The sequence below is a fragment of the Lissotriton vulgaris genome, chromosome 9 (assembly GCF_964263255.1).
Source record: "Lissotriton vulgaris chromosome 9, aLisVul1.2, whole genome shotgun sequence".
In the NCBI taxonomy this organism is placed as follows: domain Eukaryota; kingdom Metazoa; phylum Chordata; class Amphibia; order Caudata; family Salamandridae; genus Lissotriton; species Lissotriton vulgaris.
The window spans coordinates 929,618,419-929,640,642 of record NC_141697.1 but is presented as its reverse complement, the minus strand read 5'-3'; the positions used below and the strand labels follow the sequence as shown (position 1 = coordinate 929,640,642).

Sequence of the window (22,224 nt, the reverse complement as noted above, 5' to 3'; positions counted from 1 at the left end):
CCCCCCCGGCAGAGCGTCTTCCAGAGACGGCGGCTGAGCCTCAAATCACAAACATGCAAAAGTAGCGAGAAGGGTAATTTAAACTGCGGTCTGGCATTTCACAATCAGCAGCTCACCCGCACCTCAATTTGCAATTAAATTTGATAATCAAAGCCTGCCTCCGCTGGGGCAGACGTGGTTGTAAGTGCTGCTGTGAAGGATGACAGTAAAGTATAAATTGGCCAGCAAGGGATTTCATTTATATGAATTTACAGCACTAGTTTAGGACTTGTTGAATAACAATCAAAGTACCTAAATTTGAGTTCAATCAGCGGCTGTTCGAATAAATTTAAAAGTTTCTAACAATGAGAAAGCACAAGATGTTACCACACTAACATCAAAAATAGAGTAATTGAATAATAAAACATGAAACCAGGATAATTTTCTTGTCTGAGAGGTTATTATTTTTACTTTCAGGACAAAGAATAAATCTGTACACAAAATCAACAATAACATAAAGCAGGGTACATACAAAGATATATAATGGATACTAAAGGTATTGGTTACTTTTCCTATAATATATCCATGAATACTGTCCAAACTGCTAAAGAGGTGACAACTTGATTTCTACTATTAATCAGGAGAAAATCAACAGTCGGTACAAGTCATACAATGCAGAATTGGACCATGTGGGTCGACGTTTCGGTCTTATCTTGATCATTTACAAGACCATCATCAGGACGGAATATTGATATATACAAGGTTGACCCTTTTTTTATTCCAGCTCACGACACTTATGGGTTTAAGTGACGGCCTCAGCTAATTTCTTTGAGAAGCGGGCAATGTGCAGACTCAATTATGAGTGTCACGCACTTGTGTATACAGCAGTTTTGCGAAAGGCAGATTCTGGTGATTTAGTCAAATCGCGATTCTTTTGCCAAGTATTCACAGTTATTTATTATAATTGCGGAGCGTCAGCAACGAACAGTCCGGAGAGTGAAGGATGACAGGCATGCAGGCGCTCTCCCAATCAGGACGTCTCCACTACTCCTTTCACCTTATGGGAGCCACGCACACCCTGAACCCTACGTCTCCACTGCTCCTGTCACGTTAACACACCGCTTTTTATAATGAGACACAAGACTGCTGCTGCAGGGCCACTCTTTGACTATCGTATTGGGTGGAAGGTTTTAGGAAAGGGGGGCGCTGAATGTAGAACACTCGGTATCATACTCTGCCTAGCAATTCTGTGCACCCTCCCTGGTTGTGCGCTATCCGCAATTAAATGAAAATCTTCACACAGGTGCTAACGTCCACTGGGAGCCGAACACATAACGACAATACCCATTTACAAATGCGAATATACGGTCAGTGTAGTAGACATCTTATATTCCCAAAGAAACATTCCTCACCTGTATAATAACAGGACTTAGGCCCGGCCGTAGAATAGTCTGGGGCAGAGCAGGAGTCACGTATTCTCTACCAATTTGTGTGGCTGTAATTACAATCAAAAACCCAATCAACTACATATCTCTCGTGCCTCCATCAACGTATACCGCCCTCTTATCCCAGACACTTACTTAGTCTTTAGGCAATCAGCTCCGTCATTATTTCGGTTCTATTTAATTGTTAAATCCGCTGTAATTGCCTGTAATGTCCAAATGATAAAATCAGTAATCTGCACTACCCACGAAACTGCGAATGAACGCTACTATGCTAGCTTAGACGTGCATGCACGTACCTCCTGTGAGCCCCAGCCGCGATTCAGGCATCGTCCTTCTCTCCTGAATGCTATTGCGGAAGTGTGTATACCGTGCATGCGTTATATGCACAGATTTCAACTAGACCGTAAATTCAACTTCCGCATTGAGCGCTCGAACTCGGCGGAAACGGATAAGGTGAACAATGTTAGGAAACATCTATACTTCACTCTTAATAATTCTGAATAGATATAACATCAAGCGAATGCGTGGTCATATGCGGGCCTATCTACGGGTTGTCTCAAAAAGTAAGTGTCACACATCGTAATGCACCAAGAACAATAGAAACGAAAGTGGAGAGACCCAACCAAGTTCCTGAGCCTCTGTTTAGTTCACTCAGTCTAGGAACTAGAATCCCCTAATAGAGCCTTTTGTGTGGTTGCTCATGATTACGGTTTGATACATGTGGCGGAGCCCTTGCGTGAAATGATGCTCAAAAATGTGGCGTCATTTAAAATATCACTTCCACAGTGTATGCAGCATACGGGTTCTGAGAAAAAACGTTCAAAAACGTGGTGTCGAATTGCGATCCGGTGACTGCAACCCACCCCTGCAAAACACATGTTGAAAATGACCAAAGCATGCCGAGACAAAGAGGGAAAAAAAAGAAAAAAAAAAAAAAAAAACACCACATCCGCCCACTGCCAGAATGACGTCACAAAGGGGCGGAGAACGAAAAAAATAAATAAATAAATAAATAGCCGGAACGCCCACGACTCTGCTCCGGCAATGATGGATAGATCTCTCTTCCAATGGCTAGCCTCCATTTATGGAGCTAGCCAATGGAAGAGCAGGCGGGACAAAGCCCCTGTACTGATCTAACATAAGATTTCGCCTGCGCGAACGCTGCTGCGCAGCGGACTCCAGGCGAAACCCAACAAAAAGGAAGGACAAAGAGGAAGGATTAACTAATAGCAACCAAGTATTTTTGAAGGACAATCAAAAGGATGAAGAAAAAGGCATTTTGCTTGCTGTAAGCCCACAGAGTGGATACAGCATGTCTCGAAGAGACAGCGCATGCGCTGCCTAGGATCGACCTAGAATTGATACTGGTTGTTTTGACAAGGAGTGCAGAATTTCCAAGCTAGAAGTCATAAAAGCATGCCAGGACTGGCAGTTCTCGTCAGCAAATGGTCTAGCATGTAAGACTGTAAAGAGAAAATTTAAAGCCCTATTGCGGAACAAGAAACTAAATTACCAATAAGGAGTCTGAAACGACCTGATAAAGTCAGCAGAAAATATATATATTTTTGAGGGGAAATTTCAAGAGTAGTTAGGGATGGACCAAATAGACAAGACCTCTACATTTGCGCACAGACCTGAGGTTGATCATTATAAGGCCATGTACCACAACAGCAACTACAACCAGAAGTGCCCACCAATCTCATACTAATTGAACAATTAAATATTTTGTGCCAAGAAGTAGAAAGAGCGATCTTAAAGCAGAAGGTCAATAAAGCATCAGGCCCCAATCACGTTCCAACAGACATGGTTTGCTCTGTTCGTAAAGTCTGGTCAATGGCTCTGACCAAGATACTCAATGCACCCCAGGGGAAAAGTTATATCCCCCTCTCAAGGTGATCTGCCATAACAGTATCCTTCCACAGAAGGAAAGTAAGCTACTACTTAGTAACTATTGCCCTATATCATTACTGGATAGTACAAAGAAAATATTTGCCTGCATTCTTTTAAATAGGCTACAGGCTTTGGCAGACCAAAGCACGGTTCTAAAAGACATACAGGCGTGATTCCTTAAGGGCAGCAGCATCATTAATCAAGCTGTAAAATTATATAGGATATGTGTTAAGTACATAAGTGTTTACGTCTCCCTTATATTTACCAAATACAGATCTCATATCAGCATTTGATGTGGTTAATAGAGCTAAACTATGGCAATCGCTAAAAGAACTGAAGTGGAAAAAGCCCTCCTCCCAGCCATAAAAATCCTGCATGAATAAGTAGCACCAGCTATGGAAGCACAGGGGAATTCAGTTCTTACTTTAAATTTTGTTCAGGTGTACAATAGGGCTGCGTACTCGTCCCCGCTACTGTTCTCCCTCTTATTCAATGACTAAAAAATTCCTCTGTAGAGGGAACCCGAACGTCCCCAAGCTGTGCAATAAAAAGTTAGTCATGCCTTTTGCCCATGACGCAGCAATATTGTCATGTACCCAAAATGAAATACATACTCCGCTCAACTTCAAGTGCTTTTTCAGCTAAAAGGATTTACATATTAACACATGAAAGAAAAAAATAATGCCAAAACAGGCCCAACTTTAAGAAAATCTGCAAGGATAGCTGGACAGGTGCTTGGAAAGGATAAGAACTAGGATATTACCTGGGGGGGGCAAACTGACCTGGCAAGGCCATGTCGAAAAAGCAGCCAACACTTTGCAGCACTCAGCAAATGCCATTCTGCGGTTTAAGTATAAAATCGGCTGCCATGCCCAGAGTGTCATCTTTCAAGTATATAGGCAAAAAGCAGAGGCTGCAGTAGTATATGTCGCCGAGCTACGGGGATAGAGCTACAAGTGACTCCAAAGAATTGAAAAATCCTTTTTAGGTCTCGCCTAGCGAAAGCGGTGCATGTGCTCCTCTTGCTATTGTAAGTACCTTTTGGAATCGATTCTCCGAAGGGCTTGCGTGCACGCGTCTGCATGGACAAACATGGCTGCTCTTGCCATTTGTCCATAGTAGACAGAATGCGCGTGTCCGTAGGGACTGTTGACGGTCCAACGCCATTTTGCATTTGTGTCCTAGCAACGGACCCTCCCCCTGACCCGCCATCCCTCCGATCCCTGCCTCTGACACTCTCTGTCACATCATTGCCGGGGTCACACTCCCCCCCCCCCCCCCCCCACTCTTCACTCCGTGTGAAACCATTGTCCGCCCCCAGTGCGCCTCGTCACACAAAGCGCCTCATTAACATCTCAAATGGCCCTTAAACACACACAAAACGCCCCCGACTGTGTGCCTCTTCTTCCCTTATGGTTTAAAAGGGCTTTTGTGTAGTACAGGACTCTCAAGTGAACTGTGCTTTTAACCCTATGGAAACCGAGTATCTGAGACGGAGTCCCCCCCACCCCTCCACTGAAGTACTGTGGACACCCACGTCAGTCCTCTGGGTCCGAGGGTAAAGGGGTGTGACTTTTTTTAAGGCGCACACTACACCCTCCAATAAGTGAGTGTAAACCCTGGTCACATGCCTCCCGTCCCCATCCCCCCACCCCAGTCTTGGCCCATTCTTAGCACAGGGGAAGACACCAGCTTCATTTTAGGAAGAAACAAGCATCAAAAACGCAATAGGTCTCGCCTTTAATTAAGTTAAAGTCATTTGCTTTGCTATACAATGCCATTAGCAAAGCAAATGGCTTTAACTTATTAAAGGCGAGACCTATTGCATTTTCAATGCTTGTTAGGGTCTCTATTGAATTTGAGTCAGGGCAGGCCATTTCTGCCCCTATTCTTGGATTTGGGACTGATGTCCATTTCTGACACTGTTGCCCTGGCCACAGTGTTGTATTGGCTATGTCAAAATTGCCATTGGCCATCATATCTCATAGCGTTTCTTAAAGTATCATTTGCAGGCAAATCCCAGCGTAACACTTGCTCAGTGTGTGTCAAAAAAAATGGATGAACAAGCTTTGCCTTTGTCATCTCTGGTCTAACCCAGTCCATATTTGTCATCTCTGGTCTAAACCAGCAAGTATTGTTTGTGATATGGCAGGTATTGTCGGCTTTCTGAGCTCAAAACGAGAGTCTTGCATTGAACTTGCACACTCCTCAAAATTGATTGACAAATACTTGCAAGTAAAACAATAGCTGGGCATGGAAAAACATCCAAATGAAATTGCTACCGATACAAGTCACTTAAAATTCCAATTAGGCGCTTTACCTGGCTAAATTTGTTGCTAATCAACCCATGACTGAATTCTATGACAGCAAACTTGAGGTTGGGAGACATTCCTGCTGTTTTGCTTTAAATGGCTCATACCACAATGTAAGCAATTTTCTATCACAACTTGCTCCAAAGCACTTTAGTTTTGCCTTAAAACAGATTTTGTGGCGATATATATGTCCATGGCAAGCTATATATTATCTTTTCATGTATATCTTCTAGCGTGACGAATCTTTTTTTGGCATGATGAATTATTACTAATACAAGTTCGGGGTAAGTGTTCTTGGGGTGCCGCTGCGCTTGAGCTGTGCTTGAGGTGATTGCGGCGTGCACAGGAAACTCTTCATTTTATGCGAGGCATTTCCCTTCACTGGTGCCGTTTTCCTTTCCCCACGGACCTACTTGCTGAAAGCGCTGCCACATAGCGCCCTGATTGAGAGTGGCGCTTACTGAACTAAGACCGCTTTCCTGTGGGGGACCGCAAGTCCCAGGACTTCCTCTGGCCTAGTCCACCTGGCCCGGACCTTCGCCAAGCCTACAGCCCCAGTCAGGATTTAACTGCCAGAACATCCCCGCGGTGCGGGAGCGTCCCGGCAGAAGCCCGGGACAAGGGCGGGACAGTTTGTGGCCAGAGGAGGCCGGGCAGGGGCCCTCCTCTTGGTCCTGCAGAAGGGACTTTCCTTGGACATCATTTACCAGAAGTAAGAACTATCCCTCGCTTGATCATCTGCAGGCTGGTAGACTCTGATGTCACATGCTATAGTGTAAGCCCCTAGCTATACTATTCCAATTACCGGACATTTGCTTTTTTGTCACTCTCTCATCATTCCTTCTTTAACATATACAAATAGGGGAAAATTAGTTTCCTAACAATGCCCCAAAAAAGCAGGGCCCCTCTAAGCCTGCATTAACTAGCTTGACGGCGATCGATCGTATGCTCCAGAAAACCAGGGTGGTGGCTAACACCATTGAGCATACAGAGAGACGCCTTTCTCTTCCTGTTGGATCTCTTCCGCCTTTTTTACCAACTAACACATCTACGACCACCATCAATTCACAGGACTCACTCTTGGGTCCATCTTTTGTATCTCTCCCAGGTATACACTACGCTGCTAACTCTCATAACAGCGTTCCTAGCAGAGGTATCACATCAGAGTTCTCCCCCCCCCCTTAACCAGATTATCTTTGACCCCCTCTCTTTTTGTTAACGAGTCACAAACAGATAGATCCCTTGCCTCAGCCGGAGGATCTCATTCCTATTGAGATCGGTGGTCTTCCAACAAAACCAATTTCGATCCCAGCTACCCCACCAAACGTGAGGCAATTAACCCCGAGGGTTACAACTAGAGGTCAAAAAGCCAAGTTTAAGGCAAATAATTGTAACTTAGAACATTCATCCACAATCGTTAAGGGGATAGCGGGAGCTATATAAACAGAAAGAGACAGCTATTAATTCAAATACATAAAGGGGCTTAACAACAGAAAAGCCTGTCTCAGATCTCACATCGGTTTCAATCAACTATAGTGGTCCCCAAAACATAAGTAAGGATACTTTAGTCAGTTCTCCATCCCAACCATTACACACTATGGGGTAAGTAAGTAACTTTAGCTTTATTCGATTTTTAAGTATAAAATCATAAAAGCACATTGCAAAATATATACACAATTACATTTCAAATCATTTCAATTCGTTTCAAATCATATCACGGTAGATAACCTTATGATATAAAAACTTTTAAGAAAAGTCAGGAAGTGAATCAATAATATGTCCAGTCAGGGGCTGTGTGTTGAAAGCCCCTCACCCCGGAGCTGTATAGGCCCAGCCAAAAGTTAGTCTCTTCGATAATCTTGAATGGGGGTGTAGTGATTCTCTAGGATAAAAATCAGTTAGCCCCCAGGTGTGTATAGGTCTGTCTCCTATCTGTGGTTTCCAAGATTGGAGGTAAGGGACAACATTGCTATTATTGAACTTTATCAGCACCAGATCACCGGATCTCTCTTTCCGAACCGGACCCAGCCATCCCACCCTTCTAACACATTGTATTCTACCATCAATGTAAGGGGGTAGGGGTCTATTCTTTGTTAGCCAAAATAGTGCCTTATTTCTCAGCTCCGGTTCACTTTCAGTTTTTCCCTTCGAGAGTTCCGGCACCCCAGACAGGACACCCACGAACGGGGCAGCCTCCGGTGGTAGATGGATATGATTTGTTTTCCTTTGCATGTTCCTTATCTTGGGGAGTGGCCCTTTAGGTGGTATTGTTACATTATTCAGCCCCGTTGTAAAGGAACAGCTAGGTAATGTTTTTATTTTGATGGGAACTTTCTCGCTGGGTTGAGTTGGCATACCTGGGGTTGCCCGTTGGAGTTGGAAGACACTACTTTGTGGAGTTGTTAAAGACTTTACAGTATCACGTGAAGGCTGTGATAGATTGGAGTCTGCCAAGTTTTTTGGGGGGAGCGAGTTTGTCTTAATCTTATCCTCTATTGCCGTGATCCTATCTCCAAGATTGTTCATTCTTTCTATTAACGGGTGTATTGCAGCATTAATCATAGTTTGTATCTGGGCCAAGAGTGTTGGTGTAATTGAGGGTACAAGCAATTTATTCTCCTTAGCATGGGTGCCTGTATGTTTGTCCGCTGATCGGTTTCTTTCGCCAGAGGGGTCCTGGAAAATCATTATAGGGTTCGTGATACCTGATTCAGGTGGACAGAGAGAAGTACCCAAGCGGTTTCCATAGGGTGGGGATAATGAGCTGGGATGGGGGCTTGTGAAGACTGTAGGACAAAAGGAGGCATTAGTATGCTCTGATGTCGACTTAACGGCCGCATATTTGGAATGGCATAAACTATTACGTTCCTCAAGGAATGATAAGTTTGGTGATGCGACGGCAGACTGGGGGGAATGATGTCACTATAGGAACAGTCGGTGAACAATCGGTCTGGTGCTATTGTTACGGGTTGTTGGACTGTAGACGGTGTTGTCTTAATTAGGTATCGAACCATCGTTCCCTTGGCCAGGTCCCTAGACCCAGTAGGTGTTTTCGGGGCCCCCTTACAAGACATGCTGTGAGTAGCAGCAGTCACCTGCTTGGGCTTGAAAAACTTTGCACAAGATGTCTTACCTATTTTGAATGCACGGTCAGGGGAGGTGGCCCGTCCCGGCCTCCTCTGGCCTATGATGGCCTTAGATGGTCCCGCCTTGTCCCGGCCTTAACCCGGCGCTCCCGCGACGCGGGACTACTGAGGGACTTTTGTAGCGCCTGCTGGCGCGGAAGTGCTATCCCGCGGCTTCCTGCCGCAAGGCAGGCTGGGGATTGTAGTCTCCCCCGCACAGCGCGATGTCAGGGGCTGCGGCGGCGGGGGGGAGACAGCTGGCAGGGTCCCGCTGAAGAAGAAAAAGGTATGTGCTCCCAGCCACACAGGGCTTCTCTGGTCCGATTTTGCGTGGCCGCCCGCTCCCCTGGGACCACTGAGGGACTTTTGTAGCGCCTCCTGGCGCGGATGTGCTATCTGTCGGCTTCCTGCCGCAAGGCAGGCTGGGGATTGTAGTCTCCCCCGCACAGCGCGATGTCAGGGGCTGCGGCGGCGGGGGGAGACAGCTGGCAGGGTCCCGCTGAAGAAGAAAAAGGTATGTGCTCCCAGCCACACAGGGCTTCTCTGGTCCGATTTTGCGTGGCCGCCCGCTCCCCTGGGACCACTGAGGGACTTTTGTAGCGCCTCCTGGCGCGGATGTGCTACCCCGCGGCTTCCTGCCGCAAGGCAGGCTGGGGATTGTAGTCTCCCCCGCACAGCGCGATGTCAGGGGCTGCGGCGGCGGGGGGAGACAGCTGGCAGGGTCCCGCTGAAGAAGAAAAAGGTATGTGCTCCCAGCCACACAGGGCTTCTCTGGTCCGATTTTGCATGGGGTTATTTAACAAGATAGAAATACTAATGAAATCTCTTATGGCACCCCTTCTTGAAAGGGTAAAACGCATTGGTGATATATTAGACAATCTGGAAAAATAATGGTAGTCAGCCAGTCAACCTCAGGGCAGCCACCTAGAGTAGCACAATTAAAAACAGCAACGAAGCAACCCTGCCCCGATAACCGGAACACTCCCTCAAACAATAGGTCCCAACCCTTGCCTGCCCATAGATCGCTAACAAAAAGTGCAAGGACTGCTGTGGATCCTGTGGTCAGACCAACACGAACAACTCTAAGAGCAGCGGCACCCTTAGGTCAGGGTATCATTGTGGAGGGGCAGGTGGGACTGACTCCTAATACAACAAAGGATCTCCCCCACCCCAAAAAGCCAAGTAGGTCCATCTCACGCATAGATCTGCCCCCACAATCGCTACCATAAACGGTAGTCTTAGTTGGTGCCCTGGAACTTCCTAAAGGAAGATTAGAATCTTTCCCCGAGTTACGAAACAAAGAGGCCCACTGGCTCAATAAGAACAGGCCCCTGCCTCCAGGCATTTCGGGGCAAATACTATTCGCTAGGAGGATACGTTGGCTGGGCCACAGAAGAAAGGAAATCCCGGGGGATTGTATTGTTCTAAACTTTGGGGATAAGCTGGTCGTAGAACACATCTCCAGCTGGCCCCTGCAGTCTATTGAGACGAACATCCTTGTTAAGGACCTGAGCTTTTTCTACCCTCACCTGGGCCCAATATAACCTTTTAACCAACATTGGGATACTGCAAATAGAGCCCATCTAGACGGAGGGGGGGTTAGATACAATGTACCAACTTTTAATTATTTTGATAAGCTTTCAGACTTGGATCAGGTAGACTGACTCGTATGCAGCCCTCCGACCCAAATTACAGTGCCGGGTGTTCTCGATAGTTACTCATCTTTACTTAACCCACTACATAGTGGTGTTACAACTATAGAAGCTGTACCCAACCCTGCACAGCTTTGTAATCGCTTGGACGATATAGATGTTGTCCCTAAGCTTGTAGTATCCCATCCTGACCCTACCCTGGGCATCCTGTTTTGGAATATTGCGGGTCTCCGCCAGAAGGTTGGAAATAGTTCTTGGTTGGATTTTATCCACAACTATAGCGCCGTAAGCCTCCAGGAAAGATGGGCAACGACAGAGCTCCAAACTCCGGGGTACAGAGCCTTCTTTCCCCAGCATTACCATCTACCTCGGGCAGGGCAAAGGGTGGACTGGTTACTTATGTATTTAATACACTCCAACTTTCAAGTATTGATCCAGTTAAACTGGAATCAAATTATCAAATACTTATTCTTCATCAAAGCCATGTGTGTGCTGTACCTAATAAGAGCACGCTGTAGTTCCATGGGAGTGCGAGCCAGAATAACTGCGTCGTCCGCATAGAGTAGGACCGGAATTGGAGGATTTAAATTTAATTTTTTTTAAATTTATTGTATGGAGGGCCCGGCTACCTGTCAACATTGCTTTTTCCAGGCCATTTGTGTACAAATTAAATAAAAATGGGGCCAGGACACAACCCTGCCTTACCCCGCGGTCCACTCTGAATGACTTTGTTAATTCTCCCTCTGTGCCATATCTAACTTTGGCAGTTGCATCTGAGTATAGTTCGCGGAGGAACGTTAAAATAGGAGGCTCTATGCCCATGTCTGCCATGATTGACCAGAGCTTATTGTGGTTGACACAGTCAAAAGCTGCGGAGAGGTCAACGCATGCCATATAAAGAGCCCCTCCTTTGGCATTAACATATTTCCCTATTAGTAGGGATAGGTTAAGTGCTTGCTCAGTCGTTCCTAACCCCTCGCGGAACCCAAATTGCAGGTCGGAAAGAACTTTGTTTACTGAGGTCCACGATTGGAGGGGGTGTAAAAGGACACGTCCAGCCACTTTCCCTAGTGAATCCAGGAGGGAGATTGGGCGGTAACCAGATGGAGATTGCCGATCTCCCTTTTTAAAAATAGGTACAAGGATTGACTGGGACCAGGTGTCTAAGGCCCACATCACAAGTTGCCTGCAGGACCCTTGTTATAATGGGGGACCATACGTCCAAATTGGACTTAAACAGATCAATTGGGGCCCCGTCGGGGCCTGGAACCTTACCATTTTTACTTGCCTTAAGGGCAAGTTCCACCTCCTCGTGGAGTATATGAGTGGGCAGCGGGAAGTACGTCTGAACCGTCTCAGATGGGGTAGGATGGTTTGCAGTTAACAAAGAGCCGAATATCCGCTCGAAATACTCGACCCACACGTGCCCGTCAATCGCTACGTCCATGCTGGGCTTATCTGTGGTGTTTGTTAAAAAGGGAGACTTCACCACCCTCCAAAACAAGCATTAGAAATGCAATAGGTCTCGCAGCATTAGAGTTAGTGCTTTTAGAATTGTTTATGGGTTTTTTGTTGTAAATTTTTTGCATTTTTATTTTTTGTAGCCAATGCTAAAGAATTACAAATCAAAAAAGCAATAAACAATTGTAAAAGCTTTAACTAAAAATCCTGTGAGACCTATTGCACTGTGTGAGGGTGAGGTGTTGAGGGTGAGTGAGGGTGGGGGTGAGTGAGGGTGGGGGTGAGTGAGGAGTTGAGGGTGAGTGAGGTGTTGAGGGTGAGTGAGGTGTTGAGGGTGAGTGAGGTGTTGAGGGTGAGTGAGGTGTTGAGGGTGAGTGAGAGTGAGAGTGAGTGAGGGTGAGGGTGAGTGAGAGTGAGAGTGAGTGAGGGTGAGGGTGAGGGAGGGTTATTGTGAGTGAGAGTGAGAGTGAGTGAGGGTGAGGGTGAGGGAGGGTTATTGTGAGTGAGGGTGAGGGTGAGTGAGAGTGAGAGGGAGGGTTATTGTGAGTGAGGGTGAGGGTGAGGGAGGGTTATTGTGAGTGAGGGTGAGGGTGAGTGAGAGTGAGAGGGAGGGTTATTGTGAGTGAGGGTGAGGGTGAGGGAGGGTTATTGTGAGTGAGGGTGAGGGTGAGGGAGGGTTATTCTGAGTTAGGGGTTGAGGGTGGGTGAGGGTGAGGGTGAGGTGTTGAGGGTGAGTGAGGATGAGTGAGGGTGAGGGTGAGGTGTTGAGGATGAGTGAGGGTGAGGGTGAGGTGTTGAGGATGAGTGAGGGTGAGGGTGAGGTGTTGAGGGTGAGTGAGGGTGAGTGAGGGTGAGTGAGGGTGAGTGAGGATGAGTGAGGGTGAGGGTGAGGTGTTGAGGATGAGTGAGGGTGAGGGTGAGGTGTTGAGGGTGAGGTGTTGAGGATGAGTGAGGGTGAGGGTGAGGTGTTGAGGATGAGTGAGGGTGAGGGTGAGGTGTTGAGGGTGAGTGAGGGTGAGTGAGGGTGAGTGAGGGTGAGTGAGGGTGAGTGAGGGTGAGTGAGGGTGAGTGAGGGTGAGTGAGTGAGGGTGAGTGAGGGTGAGTGAGTGAGGGTGAGTGAGGGTGAGTGAGGGTGAGTGAGTGAGGGTGAGTGAGGGTGAGTGAGGGTGAGTGAGGGTGAGTGAGTGAGGGTGAGTGAGGGTGAGTGAGGGTGAGTGAGGGTGAGTGAGGGTGAGTGAGGGTGAGTGAGGGTGAGTGAGGGTGAGTGAGGGTGAGTGAGGGTGAGTGAGGGTGAGTGAGGGTGAGTGAGGGTGAGTGAGGGTGAGTGAGGGTGAGTGAGGGTGAGTGAGGGTGAGTGAGGGTGAGTGAGGGTGAGTGAGGGTGAGTGAGGGTGAGTGAGGGTGAGTGAGGGTGAGTGAGGGTGAGTGAGGGTGAGTGAGGGTGAGTGAGGGTGAGTGAGGGTGAGTGAGGGTGAGTGAGGGTGAGTGAGGGTGAGTGAGGGTGAGTGAGGGTGAGTGAGGGTGAGTGAGGGTGAGTGAGTGAGGGTGAGTGAGGGTGAGTGAGGGTGAGTGAGGGTGAGTGAGGGTGAGTGAGGGTGAGTGAGGGTGAGTGAGGGTGAGTGAGTGAGGGTGAGTGAGGGTGAGTGAGGGTGAGTGAGGGTGAGTGAGGGTGAGTGAGGGTGAGTGAGGGTGAGTGAGGGTGAGTGAGGGTGAGTGAGGGTGAGTGAGGGTGAGTGAGGGTGAGTGAGGGTGAGTGAGGGTGAGTGAGGGTGAGTGAGTGAGGGTGAGTGAGGGTGAGTGAGTGAGGGTGAGTGAGGGTGAGTGAGTGAGGGTGAGTGAGGGTGAGTGAGGGTGAGTGAGGGTGAGTGAGGGTGAGTGAGGGTGAGTGAGGGTGAGTGAGGGTGAGTGAGTGAGGGTGAGTGAGGGTGAGTGAGGGTGAGTGAGGGTGAGTGAGTGAGGGTGAGTGAGGGTGAGTGAGGGTGAGTGAGGGTGGTTGAGGGTGAGTGAGGGTGGTTGAGGGTGAGGGTGGTTGAGGGTGAGGGGTTGAGGGTGAGGGGTTGAGGGTGAGGGGTTGAGGGTGAGGGGTTGAGGGTGAGGGGTTGAGGGTGAGGGGTTGAGGGTGAGGGGTTGAGGGTGAGGGGTTGAGGGTGAGGGGTTGAGGGTGAGGGGTTGAGGGTGAGGGGTTGAGGGTGAGGGGTTGAGGGTGAGGGGTTGAGGGTGAGGGGTTGAGGGTGAGGGGTTGAGGGTGAGGGGTTGAGGGTGAGGGGTTGAGGGTGAGGGGTTGAGGGTGAGGGGTTGAGGGTGAGGGGTTGAGGGTGAGGGGTTGAGGGTGAGGGGTTGAGGGTGAGGGGTTGAGGGTGAGGGGTTGAGGGTGAGGGGTTGAGGGTGAGGGGTTGAGGGTGAGGGGTTGAGGGTGAGGGGTTGAGGGTGAGGGGTTGAGGGTGAGGGGTTGAGGGTGAGGGGTTGAGGGTGAGGGGTTGAGGGTGAGGGGTTGAGGGTGAGGGGTTGAGGGTGAGGGGTTGAGGGTGAGGGGTTGAGGGTGAGGGGTTGAGGGTGAGGGGTTGAGGGTGAGGGGTTGAGGGTGAGGGGTTGAGGGTGAGGGGTTGAGGGTGAGGGGTTGAGGGTGAGGGGTTGAGGGTGAGGGGTTGAGGGTGAGGGGTTGAGGGTGAGGGGTTGAGGGTGAGGGGTTGAGGGTGAGGGGTTGAGGGTGAGGTGTTGAGGGTGAGGTGTTGAGGGTGAGGTGTTGAGGGTGAGGTGTTGAGGGTGAGGTGTTGAGGGTGAGGTGTTGAGGGTGAGGTGTTGAGGGTGAGGTGTTGAGGGTGAGGTGTTGAGGGTGAGGTGTTGAGGGTGAGGTGTAGCGGGTGAGGTGTAGCGGGTGATTGAGTGTGAGTGAGTGAGGGTGAGGTGTTGAGGGTGAGTGAGGGTGAGTGAGTGTGTGGTGTTGAGGGTGAGTGAGGATGAGTTAGAGTGAGGGTGAGTGTGGATTTGAGGGTGAGGCGTTGAGGGTGAGGCGTTGCGGGTGAGTGAGGGTGAGAGTGATTGAGTGTGAGTGAGTGTCAGTGAGGGTGAGGTGTTGAGTGTGAGTGAGGATGAGTGTGAGTGATGGTGAGTCATGTGTTGAGGGTGAGTGAGGTGTTGAGGGTGAGTGAGGAGTTGAGGGTGAGTGATGTTCAGGCTGACTGAGGGTAAGTGAAATTGTATTTATGCGTCTCAGAGGACTGAAATCAGTGAACAGCGAAATGGTCCTGAGAACTGTCCAGTTTCCGTAAGGTTGTGGATTTCTTGTTCCTACAGTACTTCCAATGGCTTTATTGGCTTTATTTTGGTAGAGATTTTTTTCACAGCAGACTTACATGTGGGAGAATAAGTATGGCTTTGGCGTGTTCCTCCGGTCCTTGGCCAAGATCAACTTTATCTCCTGCTCCCTGACGGACCATCGGGGCATTAGGGAACATAGTGAACAAGCTGCAGTGTTATAGTCAGAGCAAATACACCACTTGCAGATGTCATGAGGAACTGATAACGGCAACTATCTTTGGCACTGACAGTAAGGTTTGAACCCTGAAACCTTCAGAGGAGGCATTTGACCAAGATGCGGTTGGAGCTCGTGAAGCATACATAGAGAGCTCAGGAAAAACATGAGCTCATGCCAGCACACTCGTTGCTAGTTATTATATGCCGGTGATGTGATTTCCAGCGGGTGGGATCATGCCTACAGCCGCAAGGGTCGACCTGATGGCCCTGGAGTATTAATGCTGGGGATACCTTTTCCAGATCTGTTTGAGGCCTGGTGAATATTTATAAGATGAAGAATCTGCAGGAAACCGTGTCCATCAAAACTGTCATCTACTAGGCAATGATTGGAAAAAAAAAAAGATCCTAGGAATTGAACAATAATAAAAGCTTCATTTCTGCAAAAAATAATAAAATTAAAAAAAAAGAACCAAGGCAGCAGGTGATGAGATGATATTTTTTTAATAACGTCTATTGAAAACATCCGTTTCCTTGGTGCAATCAAATATTTGTCCCATGGACTGGTGCAAGACCTACCTTTTGCTTATTCTTTTTTTTTATATAGCATCCCTGTATACTTAAAAAGGTAACTATACAGCTTATTGTCCAGCATTGGATTTAATCTTGTAAATCGGACATTGGTGTATTTGTACGTTAGTTATATATGCATATCCACTAGAATACCATGACAACACTTTATTTCACTTAATTGGAGATATTTGTTCATAGCTGCTCATTTCCAAAGAGTTTAAGTAGTTGCAATGTTTTCACAAGCACTGAATGGGCTTGGTATTAATGTATGCGATAGTGAGCTATGCTTATTACTGATCAGGATTATGGCAATGTTCGCGAAAAATAGTATGTAGTCTTTGCAATTCACTGAATAGGTTAAGGGTTTTTTACAATGTTAAAGATTTAGGAGTTATGCGTATTTTGTGTGAAAAGATGGAGATTTCCAAAAAGCCAGAACCTTCCTCTCGGACACAGTATTTCGACTCTCTGGTAGTTAAACAAGGGTAGCACCTAAACAATAACGGACCGGTGCGCTATATTCTCCTCTATTGCTAGGCAGAGTGCCAGAACACAAGTGCACGCGCAATCCACACACGCGCATTGTTTGTCTTTCCTCTCATGCATGCAAATGGACTGGTGAGTTTAGGGAAATTGACTGCCAGAAAATGCTTCTCTTTTCACGCCAATGTTTAAGCGATACTTTGACTAACACAAGATTTGCATGAGTAAACCAGGCTTTATCACGTGTAAAAAAGACACTGGACTGAATGGAGTTCACGCAGGCTGTCTCACTGCGTTCCAATTTTAAACTCTCCTATTTTTAAAGGGCACAAAGGAATATTTCTTGAATAGACGTTTTCTGCAGGCATCTTACGAGATGTTATCTTTGCTTTCGATTCGGAGAAAACTGCTCTAATAACGGCTGTAGCCTGTATTCTTAGAAGTGTAACTGCGTGTGCAGACAGGATAAAATGCAACACATTCTGAAAATGCAGTATTCAAAATGAAAAATAGTCACCCAAATCTGTAGAGCAGTTAAGCACCTTCTGCCCAACGTTGTTCATGTTTTACTTTAGGACACAAATCAAAATCATCTTTCTGCAAGTTTTATTTTTTATTTACTTCTTCTTTACTTTGACTGCACGCTCCTGAGCCTGCGAATTCTCCTACTGTTGCACTTCTTGCCAACAAGGGTTAACATTTGTGAGAATACGTGGAGATAGAAGATCTTGGCGCAGAACCGGTTCCCGTTTGTTGTTCTTCAGATGAAGAGGGGCAGGTAAGGTCTCTCCTTAGAAGAGATGATCAGCCACTTGAAGGACAGAGGGAAGGAACAGAGAAGTGTCTATGTCGACCTGGTCACTCCTTTGAATCAGCTGGTGAGACCAAAGAAAGACCAAAGACATGAGGGGATTTTTCAGCTCACAACAAACAAGACGGACGGACGGAAGAGAGGGGAGGGGGGAGGAGAAATGCGACACGGCGGGAGGGGGCGGAGCGGGTAAACAGACGAGAGGGGAGGGGGGAGGAGAAATGCGACACGGCGGGAGGGGGCGGAGCGGGTAAACATAGACGGACGTGCACGCGCTTTTAAGGTCAATGCGCATGCGCATAAGCTCAATGCGCATGCGCATTGACCTTAAAAGTCACGGGCACTGCAAGGAATCGCCACGATTCCTTGCAGTGTAGATAAAGAGTGGATAAGTCGCAATACTCTCGCTTGCTCGATGCGCATGCGCATCGACAGGCGAGACCTAAAAAGGCACTGTCCCTCATAGTGCAGGATTTATGTAGTTGTGTCCAGAGTTCTTGTTTAAGAATCTTTTTCCTGGACTTTAGGGCCTGATTATAGGTCCTTCTAAGAGCTGCAATGTCCTTGGGGTCTACAGCAGATAAAGAAAACTGAATGAACGAATCCAGATTAGAAATAGCTTCCAATCTAGAACTCCTCCCTTTTAGGAGAGCCCTTTCTCACTGGTGCAGTTAAATGATGCTCTCTTCAAGCATTACGGTCTCAGACAATCCTTCTTTGTGAAAAGGCTCTACAACAACATACTGTAGAAAGCTTAAATTAAAAAGTATGCGACTATGCATTCCTACCTACGTCTAAAATATCCAGATTGAATAGGATTTGTGTCGAAAATAATTATTACGTAACTAAGAAACAGACCGCACTAACCTAGGGCTCGGGTGAAATGCTGGACATGACATCCCTATGGGACATCTTGCGTATGCACATGCATTTGGCACAGACGATTACATCACTTTCTTGGGTGCTTGCCTTCAGTATTACGTAATATAGGCACTGATTTGAATGGTTTACTACTCTTTGACCATGCAATCACGGAAGAGAGGAGTTGGACCTTACCAAATGGTTTAATATACATATGCCTTGAAATTAAACAACCATCACAATTTAAACTCATGACCTGAAAAAGAATCTGAAAAAAAAAACACAAGCTATACTACAGTAGCATACAAGTCTGGTTGAGCTCTCCCATGGGGCAACCATCAAAAACTAAGATTCTCCTAATGGGTGCAAAATTAAATGAATTCCAATAGTAATCCTTTGCAATATTCTCAAACATTAAACTCAATTCAGCATAGAACCCCCCCAAAAAACCTCTCCTCTGACCATATCATGCAATAACCAACTGTGATTGAATCAGATTCTTGCTTTGTGGGACAAGTAGATAACAGAATGCCTTCAAATTGCCATGTTACCTACCAAATAAAGTACTTCTGGCTATCAAGTGTGACCCCAGTACAGGCAAAGCCTGCATGCAGAGCTCACCAGAACACTGCTCAAGACAACTTCAAATGCAAGAGAGCACAGCTGCCCTAGCACGAGCCATAGAAAATAAAAACATCATGGTGTCTCACTGCCCAACACTAAAAGCCAGGAAACAATTCGATAGCAAGTAGCTTGTGAAAGAAAACGGTGCATGGGCTGGGGTCAACAACTCAAGACAATACCTATGCTATGATTAAACTACTGAAATCGCATGTGTCAGCCCCACTTTCAACTAGGAACAAGTATACTACTGAAGTCAACAACAACACCCTTCAACCGTGATTATGGAAGCCTTACTCAAAACTTCTGAACCTTTATGATGCACACACCTGAACCTGATCAACAACTGAAGTGTAATCCGTCGAAAAAGACTACCAGCCTGAGCCTGTAAGAATATGTAGGAGTATATAGATGCAGTTGCTTACTTTTAGAAGTGTATGACTTTTTGAACTCACTGGGAAATATTTCTAATTTACAACTTTAACTGCAGCCAGAGGTAAGGAATTAGTAGTTCCTTAGCAGTGACAATATTTCAGTGGGCAGGAAGTGTCCCGTGCGGTTTGTTATGGGATCATCACAATTAGAAGAGCTGTGTGCATTTTGCAATAGAGTTACAACATGTAACACCTTAGCACTTGGGAGAATGCAGCCTTTTTAGGTCTTGGCTAGATAGCGCATGCACGGTCTCGAAAATACGTGTTATATTCTATCTGTGGGCTAACCGGCGGCTCCTCTCCTACCATTGGTAAACATCAGGGTCTCTCTCATGTTCTTTGATGCTATTCGTCATGGCACGTGGGCATCATGCCCTCTTCTTGTGTTTGACCCACCCATAGTGCAAGGATTATAGCTCCTTACACTGCTTCCGGTTTGCAGAGCTAATTTTTTCAAGCACTCCTTATGAATACTTGTGTTTGCAAACCATTTCCATTGAACAGATACCACTATAATGCATGCATGTGTACATAAACAAATGTATTTCTTAAAAAGTTGGTAAAACACAAACAGTATTTGTTTATTTTTTGCACGATTCGATGGTATTGGGCGTTCCCTCTATCGTTTGTCTTGCCATAGTGCTAACACCATATTTTCACAAGAACAAGGGAACCCAAAAGGTATATCATAGGGACCTTGGGCAGTATCAATTTACAAAAGAGAATGGTCCCTATATGTGGACAGGATAGCAAAAAATAATAATCATACACCTAATAAGTAGTATGTTTCTTTGTCCAGCCGGACAAGAATTTTATTTTAAATGATCAAGTTCATAGAGGGAGTTTTAAGACCAAGATAACAAGTGGGCACAGCCGTGACCCACAACATTTAAGACAAAACAACAAAGAAATGGCCAAAATGGCAAAGCGAAAATCTGTCTGTATACTATTGTTCAGTGCTACAGACTCAATCTCTTAAACATAACCATACCATTGCATCAAACAATATAGCATTCATCATATTGCATATGGGGTTTTTTGTCAACAACGTTTTGATGCCTTTTTAAATTATGACATCATCAGAACAAGAATTATCAGCATTATTGTTTTGTTCAACAATTATTAACACAATGCCTATTATCGCATTAATGTCGGTTTACTCGCTGGTTGCCTCGTTCTGGGTTACTGATGAGAAACCAGCGAGTAAACCGACATTAATGCGATAATAGAATCATATTAATATTGCGATAATAGAATCGTCAAAACGATTAATCATATTGCATTTTTAATGTCCATTTTAGTATGTTTAACAGACTATGCATTGCCAAATAAACGTATATATCATACTACTACTAACAACAATGTCAAAAGGTGCACAATGGTTCGTTTAGTGACAAAAACAAGATTACATGTGAGCGATACCATCGAAGGGTGATGGTAGAATTATCAAAAAGGAGATTCAGTTGGGGGACAAATATCAAATCAGGAGAGGGTGATGTAACAAATCGAAAGTAGACGAGGGACATAGTTCAGTAAGTGTTCGGGGAGATAAAAAAAAGTTGAGCCCCACTGATGTCAAGAAGATAGGGGGATTAGGGAGGTAAAATGAGCGAACAAGGGGACTGAAAAGACGGAATGTTGCAACGGAAACAAAAAATTGATTAAAAGCGCAATAGGATTAAAGAGCAGAAAGATGGCACAACTCCAAGTGTGCACATGCAAAGGTAGGTAAGTTAGGATAGTCAAAGCAGGCACGAAAGGAACACCGCGATGAAGGGGCAAATATATGAAAAATGGGAAGAAAAGATAGTATAAAGGTATACGAAAGTAAAGTTTGAAATGACACGAAGGAGATCAAATAAAAGGTGGGCATGCAATTGAGCGTACAGGGGAAACGACATTAAGAGGAGCAGAGAAGACTAAACTAATAAAAGGGTGCTGCTCCAACAGCAGCAATGGCCATTAGCAAAAAGCAATGGCAAAAAGCAATTAACCAACAATAGCCATTAGGCTTGTGTCCGTACACAGAAGCAAGAAGCCTCTGCTGCTCCATCCACAACCCTTCAAAGCTTTGCGCAATATCACTTCCTACCACACCTGCTGCTGACACTTCCAAGTCAGCCTGGGACTTAAGTGTTGTGGAGTACTAGGTGAGAACTCTAAGAGCAACTGGTATATCTGAACGTGAAGGAATAGCCGCTCGGTTGTCACTTGGGGGGACGAAACCAGGCTATTACCAGCATCTCTTCTCGTACTTCCAAGGGTCACCCCTCCCCGGGTACTCGGTAGCCCCACTGCCAGGCCCATGACACAGCACTCCCAACACACTCACCAATTCTCTCCATTGCGCAGAGAAGCCTTCAGCAACTCCCCCAGCTCCGCTCTCTGGACCTCGGGCGGTGGGTCCCGTTGCGCTGCGGGAGACTCGAGACTCAGGACGCCCGGTTCGCTGCCTCCTTCCGCCATGCCTGGGTTTGAGAATCTACTGTGTGTGTGTCTGTGATGGCCTGTCAGTTATTGCGCCTGCGCGTGCGCTGCAACCACACAGGGCAGCAGTTTCAGCAGCGGTCACGGAAGGGCTGTGATTCAACCATCCACACTGCGCGGACCTTCTTACACCGTACAGCTCATTCGGTTAAAGCTGCACTTTAAACCCCGCCCTGTCTGTAAGATAGGAATTGAATGTTCCGCACCTAACAAGGGCACTGTGGGAGTCGAGACGATTTACCCACACAACATGGTCGCTATCCAGCCTCTGTGTACTTATTTAGAAACGCTGTTCTAGTCTTTGTCTATTACGTTCCGATTAGAACGGCACGTGCTCAAATACTCGGAGTAGCCAATTGAGATTTAGAAAATGCTGCGAGCCTGACCTGCTTCTGCCACGTTAAAGTCAGGCAAACGTCTCTGTTCCTCATCAGAGGTCTTGTAATCAGCACAATTTGTGACTTTTTCAGCATGAAGTTCAAGGTTTTGTGCCACGGCGCCAACCAGACGTAAGTTATACTGTCTGCGGAATGCTACGTGGTCCTCGACATTGAAGAAAGCAGTGTCGTTCGCAGCGATCTAAAATAGTTCATCCACTGGTTATATGGGTGGGGGTGGGG

General features: G+C 46.6%; 1 protein-coding gene across 1 annotated transcript in view; it reads right to left on the bottom strand.

Annotated features, from left to right (window-relative positions):
• The window catches only part of USP4 (ubiquitin specific peptidase 4), an 824,148-nt gene extending 802,342 nt beyond the window's left edge, over positions 1-21,806 (bottom strand). Inside the window, exon 1 of the mRNA XM_086938769.1 lies at positions 21,450-21,806. Within this exon, the coding sequence (XP_086794895.1) occupies positions 21,450-21,583 (134 nt within the window). The 5' untranslated portion in view covers positions 21,584-21,806. The remainder of the gene's footprint in view (positions 1-21,449) is intronic.
• Positions 21,807-22,224: the final 418 nt, after the last annotated feature.